The 7765-nt window shown below is 36.8% G+C and overlaps 1 protein-coding gene across 1 annotated transcript; it reads right to left on the bottom strand.

Annotated features, from left to right (window-relative positions):
• Window positions 1-909: 909 nt before the first annotated feature.
• Window positions 910-7765, bottom strand: LOC126785155 (probable CoA ligase CCL6). The gene is given in 20 exon segments (XM_050510766.1): window positions 910-1127; window positions 1212-1331; window positions 1411-1593; window positions 1936-1966; window positions 2927-3038; window positions 3161-3406; window positions 3645-3762; window positions 3872-3947; window positions 4047-4113; window positions 4199-4286; window positions 4401-4511; window positions 5411-5575; window positions 5681-5775; window positions 5856-5895; window positions 5988-6064; window positions 6544-6592; window positions 6768-6824; window positions 6954-7043; window positions 7143-7206; window positions 7521-7765. Coding segments are annotated over 20 exon segments (1983 nt in total). The 5' UTR covers window positions 7667-7765; the 3' UTR covers window positions 910-1079.

The raw sequence follows: 7765 nt of genomic DNA on the forward strand, positions 1-7765 counted from the left end.
AATCTCGAGGACCTCGTCCTCCGATGTTGAGCGCTTCCAGTTGTGCCAACGCCAAAGAAGTCGAGCTCGTCATCAAAGCTGTCATCGTTGATCCTGTGGAAGCAATTACAATGGTTCTGGCCATATTTCGTCAGTGATGGGTTTGAGATCAAGGCCTTGGGGCTCTGGGTTGTAGTCGGGTTGGATCGTCGATGAAGGAGACTTCCATGGTCGTCGTCGACGACTTTGTTGAAATTGAGATCGATTTGGACTCTCGACGACGTCAACAAACTACTAGGGAACAAGGCCGGAGGTATAAGAGATTGAGAACAAGGCCGAAGAAATGAATACATGCACGGAAACATGGACTTGAAAAAATTTGATGGCATTTTATAAATATTTCAAACATCAATGGCAACGGTATTGACTTTTTTATAATTTTCAAATCTTACTTGATCTTTTTATAAATACATGTATCAAAAGTGACTTTTTTATAAGAAGTCCAATTTTTTTTTCATTTTTTACTGCATATATATTTATTACACCATGTAGTAATATAATTAACTGCGTACATCCACATGATAATATCACATGGTGTTCCGAGTACACAGAATAACTACTCTTGGTTGATAGGTAGAGAGTAATTGGCACTTTTGCAGTAATCGGCCATCTAGCTAGCTCTTGATTTAGTGATAAAAACCGTAAAACTGAAAAGTATGGAATAAGGCTGTTAGAAGCAACTAATCCTGAAGAACATGACTCCTAAGTAGAATAGTAACACTTCAAGACTTCAATGCATTCTCTCTTGGTCTGAATGTGAAAACAGAGGAGCGACCTCCCCGTAAATTCAAGCACACCACAAATTCTATAATAGTCATTCATATTTATCCTCGGATGAAAGAATAGATATATGAAAATAGTCATTCATACGATCTTTACTTAAACACATACTTGGAACAACAGTTGATATGGGTAAATCCTGGCTATATATTCTTTTACAGTCTTGCACTGTAGTGTTTCATCAACGAAAGAGCAGGTGATCGAAAAATTGGTGAGGTGATGTACCTAGATATTTCCAGTAGTTGCTTGCAGTTCTGTTCTCATACTTTTCCACCCTTTGCCTCACTATAAAGTTTTCCAACTCGGTCCTGCACATGATATAGTTCAAAGTATATAATTAGAATCAACTTAACAACATTCCAATCTTTTCTTCTCTAAGAAGAAAATGATACCTTGTAATATTTGAGTAATTGCGGTCTTTTCAGTTTGAAAGTTGGAGTCATGAGATCCCTCTCTATGTCGAAGGGGTTTGGTTCCAAATAAACTGCTTTTAACAACTCAAACCCCCGAAGCTGCAATGTAAATGGACATTTAAAATAGATTACTGATACATTATTAACATAGCTTCAATTAGCAGCATGGACGGAGCACATGTTGTTTCTGACCCGCACTATTGAGCTCATCCAAAATGTATTTCCTTGCCTTCAGATTTTGACACAAAGATTTGTAATCATCGGTCAAATGATGCTCAGCTGACCAGTCCTCCAAGGCCTTTCTGTCTGGAACAACCACAGCAACAAGAAATGACTCAAAGCTGTTCCCCTACACCCATACCTGCCAACCAGATCAAAGTTACGATATTAGGACATCAGTCTGTAACTTCAAACAACATGAAAGAAGAATACTGGACACTAGGACAAACCTATCCTAACTTCCTAAGTTCCTAAGAGTACGATGAACACAAATTCACTTATTCATGAACTATAGGTAAGTCTTGAGATTTATCTCTAATACAGACAGAAGAAGGGTATCCATCTGTAACTTCAAATAACACGAAAGAAGGGTAGAGGACACTACCACAAATTTTGGATTCTAGCAGAAAGATGAACACAAATTCATATATTGATGAATTAAAGGTAGATCTTGTTACTTGACTCGTAGAACTTAGCAACATACCGATGTGATAAGGGGGCACTGCAAGTACTTGCTGTAGAACGCGAATCTGAAAACCAAATAAGAATGCAGACATGTATACAAATAAATGTAATTTATTAAATATCAAGCGCGGGGTTACAATCTTTGGTGAACTCCTCAGATTCTATCTCCGTATGTGATTTGGCTTAAGGGTGATATGCACTTGATCTTGAGGATTTGAGTTTGATTTGGATTTGATTTGGTGAAGAACGAGCGATTTGGCCGCTTGATGATTCTTCGTGGACTTGAGGTTGGATTTGGATTTGAGGAAGAACGAGCGATTTGACTGCTTGATGATTCTTCGTGGACTTGAGGTTGGATTTGGATTTGATGAAGAACGAGCGATTTGGCCGCTTGATGATTCTTCGTGGACTTGAGGTTGGATTTGGATTTGAGGAAGAACGAGCGATTTGGCCGTTTGATGATTCTTCGTGGATTTGATGATCTTCGTGGACTTGAGAGACTTCGGGATTTGTCGAGAGTGATTCTTGCTCGAGTGATTTCTCTCCTTCTTCTCCAAGTCTTCAAAATCCTCCCCATTCTCTTCATGTTGAAGGGCTATTTATAGTGTCAAAGTTTCTATTTTGTATAATATTTTAATGACACTAAAATAATAAATTCTTTAATTGTATAATTAAATCAATATGTATTTTCCGATTAATTTAAAATTAGTTATTCTCATAACTAAATTAAACAGAAAATAATTGATTTAATTATGACCGTTAAGGAATTTATTAATTTAATCAAATGTCCGATTACCATTTCGAATCGTCAATGAGATTCAATTTCCTGATGCAATTCGGAATCACGTAGCTTCGATTACGATCATCCGTTTATGTGCTGACACGAGTTTTATTCGGATCCGCACCAACTTTGTTAACTTTTAGGCCACGTGTGCAATTTTGTCGGGCTCTTGGTCGATTTAATTATTTAACGAAGATAATTTACTTTATTAAATTTCATGTGTATACACTTGCTTTCAATGCTTTCTACAGCGACATATTCCCCTTGAGACAGTTTAAATATGTTCTTTTTCCTGTCTATAACTTTCATTGCTCCATTAGGCTGCCATTCTCCAATATCACCTGCAATCCATCCACTCACACTGAATCATCAACAATTTTTTTGAAGCATCCTCTTGAAAAGAAACCAAATGATCGAACATCAACCAAGAAAGTACTTCAAGTAAAGTATTGTACACATTTACCTGTATGGAACCACCCATCAATAACTACTTCTTCGGTAAGATCTTGTCGCTTGTGGTAACCAGAAAACAAGGTGTTTCCTCTAATGCAAATCTCTCCACGTGGCACACTAGAAAGTGCATCATATCCCAGTTCTGGGACTGACTCAAGCCGCGCTTCAATAGTTGTTAGGGGGATACCAACATTACCGATCATAGGATAAACATTGCCAACGGACGAAAAACACCCACCACAGCTTTCAGTAAGGCCTACATGATTTAACAAATAAATGAAATGTGGTTCCCTCCTTTATATATATTTTAAATAATTATGTGTGTGTGTGTGTGTCTGCTTCAGAAGTGTTGTACGTGGTAGATGACTAAGGTGAGATTACCCATATGCAGCAACCCAGTTACATATACCTTGTATAATTTCTGAAATCTTCACTATGATCTAATTGATTCAAGTATATATGCATGTCTGAATATGATATGCAGTCAAACATACCATATCCTTGTGATAAAGTGATGCAGGTGGTGACCCTCAAAAATTCCTCCACATGCCTTGGCAAAGGGGCAGCACCAGACAACATTATCCGAACTCGTCCTCCTATCGCTTGTTTTATCTGCCACAAATAACACAATTTTATGTGTAACGAATAAAAAAACAATGCATGGTTCAAATGTGAATTTAGATATATCAAGAATAGAAAGGTGAAGGATAGAATGTCTGACCTTGTCAAACACAAGCTTGTCCAAGAGTGGTGCCGCATTTTCTTGTGGAAAACCCTTCTCCAGATTTGCCAACTTGCTGCCATACAAATATCAATTAGTTTATAGTAGGACTAGAAATGCAACTTTATAGTTGGACTAGAAATGCAACGGAAGATCAAGTCTTAGTGCAACGTACTAGTTATATGCATAGTGGAAAAGGGTCTTCTTCAGCAGACCACCAGATGAAACTTTACCAACAATACCTTCAGAAACAATATTTTAGCCAAATATAACAACAAAGATATTCAAAATATATGTATACTGGTCAAACTGATGAATCTGTTTTACCAGTGTATATACGATCATAAACTCGAGGAACCCCACAAAAAACAGTAGGCTTTAGTTCCTGAATGTCGTCCAGTAAAAATCTGACATCCTGCAAGTCCAATGGCAATTGAAGTTGGGAAAGTAAGGAAGAGAATACTGATCAAGTTATATAATGAAACTAAAAATAAAATAAAAAACATAGCAAGTATGACACAATACTTACACCTCGCCAGAAGCCTATTGAGGATCCCTTGTAGATGCAATAGCTCTCGATTATTTGATCATATATATGGGCCAACGGGAGAAACGAAAAGTATGAATCCTCTTCTGTACACTGCAATAGAATTTTTTTATGCCAGTAGTCAATATTATTTGCAAACAGGGAAATGCCAAAATTTTAATTGAGTTCAGTAACTTCATTATATTTAATTCTTTATTAAAAATACTCTACCAAAAAAAAGTACTGCAACAAAGTTACTATGGGATAAAAATATGAACTCTCAGATAAATCTATAAATAAGCACCTTCCACATAATGACAAGACCAAAGTTATATTAGTTATATTCCCTTAGATTAATTAGTTGGTAAAAACGCTGCAATTTGATGGCCAACCAAACAGCTCTCATCATAATTTTGATATAAATAGATCCAACTTCAGTCATAGTGAAGGTATAAAGTTCCCTAGTTGAGGCTTACATTACAGCCTTAACTTTATCAATCATGTCTGTCATGGTAATAGCAACACATCTTGAAGATGTCACACAAAACTATAAGTGCTAGCTAAATTGGATTGCATCAGATTTTTATCTTGGCATAAATAGCATCGTAAACAGGCACCACACTTATGTATGGAAGTAGGATAGTGGTTGCAATTTTCATTTAAGAATGAGGAAATCATTTCATATTGATAATGCTACAAAATACAAATAATAAATGCGGGCCTTTTCTGTGACAAGGTCACAAAACTACTAAATCGATATGACTAAAATATGTTCTACTTTATTTTCCTATGACATAACAATGTGCAAAAGACCAAACATAAGTACAGGCATGGGGAAAATTAATCACCAGATTGCACCCCATACTACTCATGCCAATTTCCAGGAGCTATTTTGCCTCTCACTGTTCTTTTTTTTCTAGTTAACTTAGTTTAGAATAAGCACTAATTCAGAAATGATGGCATAAGTTAAGAACCTAGAAAATTAAATGTGCCAACTGTGTTAAGTAATTTACCACTCTATCTGTTAGGAAAAGTATATGGTCCGTTGACAATACTTCTGACATTAATGCAGCATTTGAAATGATCACGCCTTTTGGTTCGCCAGTCGTTCCGCTTGTATACATTATTGTGCAAACAGCTGTTCTCTGCTTTGGAGGTAGTTGACAACCTGAGTTTCCCTGAGAATACGAACGAAATTAGATGATTTTATATTGTTTCAAGTTAATGGCCAATCCTTTACTGAAAACAAGAACTTACATGAGAAAACAGTCATGAGAACTTACCAACTGAGAGAATTCCTCCCACGAGAAACATGACACCCCCCGTCCTTCTGCTTCCTTCTTTTGATCGCTAGAAACATTTGTGAAGCTGACAATTGCTGAACAATGCAGACGTATACTTGAGCTACAATCCTAACAATCAAACTTGAAGTATACATGGAAATAGTACATGGCCTACTTTTTAAATGCGTCAAACAATTTGGAAGGCATGATATAATCTGCAGAAAGAATTCTAATGACATTAGTAACTTCAAAGTTCAAACATATACCTAGTTACAATAATGACATAATAGTTTGGAAGATAACTCACAGCAGGGATTTTGTTCTCTTGAACAAAAGCTATTGAAACTTCAGCGTGGTTGATAATGAACTCAACTGCATTAGCACCTGCAACAAAACCATGAATCAATTCCAAGGGAAACTGAAATTTCACCTTCCAGAAATGTCCCTAGACCTTCCACAACCTAATTTTCCCTTATACCTGAAGAATTCTAAAGCTATTTTGCATGTTTAATGACTGGCTACTAAACTTATGTTGTGGTTTAGCTAGCAAATACTCGTTCTGTTCAGTAAATTAAAAAAAAAAAAAAAAACCTTGAGTTGCTGCAAAGAGTCTGATAGGCAACTACTAAGCATTTAGAAGCCGGCCAACGGACACAGCTCTATCCAGATTTATCAAATTACAGTAAAGCGGTAGATTTTGATGATGTAAAAGTTCAGACAATTAAAAAAAATTCTTTCTCCTTTTAAAAACAAAACTTCCTGTCAAGTAATCAAACTCGACCACCATCATAGAAGTTCATTATATGCCACTGGAAAAGGATATAATGCAGTAAGAATTCTGTAAAAAGAAAAAGTAAGCATACCGAGGGTGTCATAAAGCGGAACATATGTAATTGCTTGACTGTTACAGGCCTGTAATAACAAAATAAAAGCATAAGGCTAAAAAGTCCCAATCTTTCTGGTAATATTTAAGTCCCCAACATCAGATTCAGTTGTGCAATGCTTCAACCAGTCACAAAAATGGGCACTCAACAGTCAACATAATACACACAAATATGAAAAGGGAACAACATTACAGCATTGTTACCTCCATTGCAATAATCCATTGGGGGCAATTCGATCCATATATACCGCAACGATCTCCCTGCAAACATTTGAAACACATAAAAATGACATCTTTATTTCCATTTCATTATTATACATCAAACTCTAACACATTTCTTCCCATTAAAATGTTCACAAGTGGACAAGTGTGTGACTACTTAGTACTCACAGGATTGACACCAAGGCTTCTGATGGCTGAACCCATTTGAAGGGCGGCATCATATACATCTTGATATGTAGTCCACACATAGGGACCTGCCTGTAATTTTCATAAAACAAAATCCAAAATTGGGTTTAGCAATTGAGCTCCTAAGTTTCAATGGGTTGCTGCTATTGCTTTAATGGAAATGAAAGGTACCTTCTTTTCGCTGACTTGGCGTTGGCCGAGCATTCGAGCGGTTGGGCTCCTCTTAGCAGATCCATTGCCATTAAAAACAGAGTTTTTGTTTTTTTGTTTTTTTGTTTTACTTTTTATTTCTGCGTAATTTTCTTTCCGAAGCCATTTCATCCATCTGACCAGTATTTTGATTAGAAATTCGACCAAATAAGAACAAAAATGAATAAGAAATGCTGTGATTCTAGTTTTGAGAATTGCATGCGCAATTTCCTCAAGAAATAAGCTTGGAAGTCTGGAAGATATCACATTTTCATGTGATACTCGATTTAGTACATCAGTACATTATCAAATATGAATCCCCATATATAACGCACAGTTAACAAATGTAGACAGATATACCTGAGAAACTGCCACGGCGACTCCAAACCTTCCGGCAACTCCAACAACCCATCTTTAGAGAAAATGCTTCGATACACCGGCCCAGCCGACGGCCTTCCATCAGAGGTCGGGCTCGCCTCCTCCACCTTCACCGCAAACTGATCCATCTTACACTCAAGTTTGATCAAACTACCACACCAAGCTAAGCTCAAACAATGCCGAGACCAGGTCTAATAGATATGAACTTCAGAACAAGAAACACATGA

The sequence above is a fragment of the Argentina anserina genome, chromosome 2, assembly GCF_933775445.1.
Source record: "Argentina anserina chromosome 2, drPotAnse1.1, whole genome shotgun sequence".
Classification (NCBI taxonomy): domain Eukaryota; kingdom Viridiplantae; phylum Streptophyta; class Magnoliopsida; order Rosales; family Rosaceae; genus Argentina; species Argentina anserina.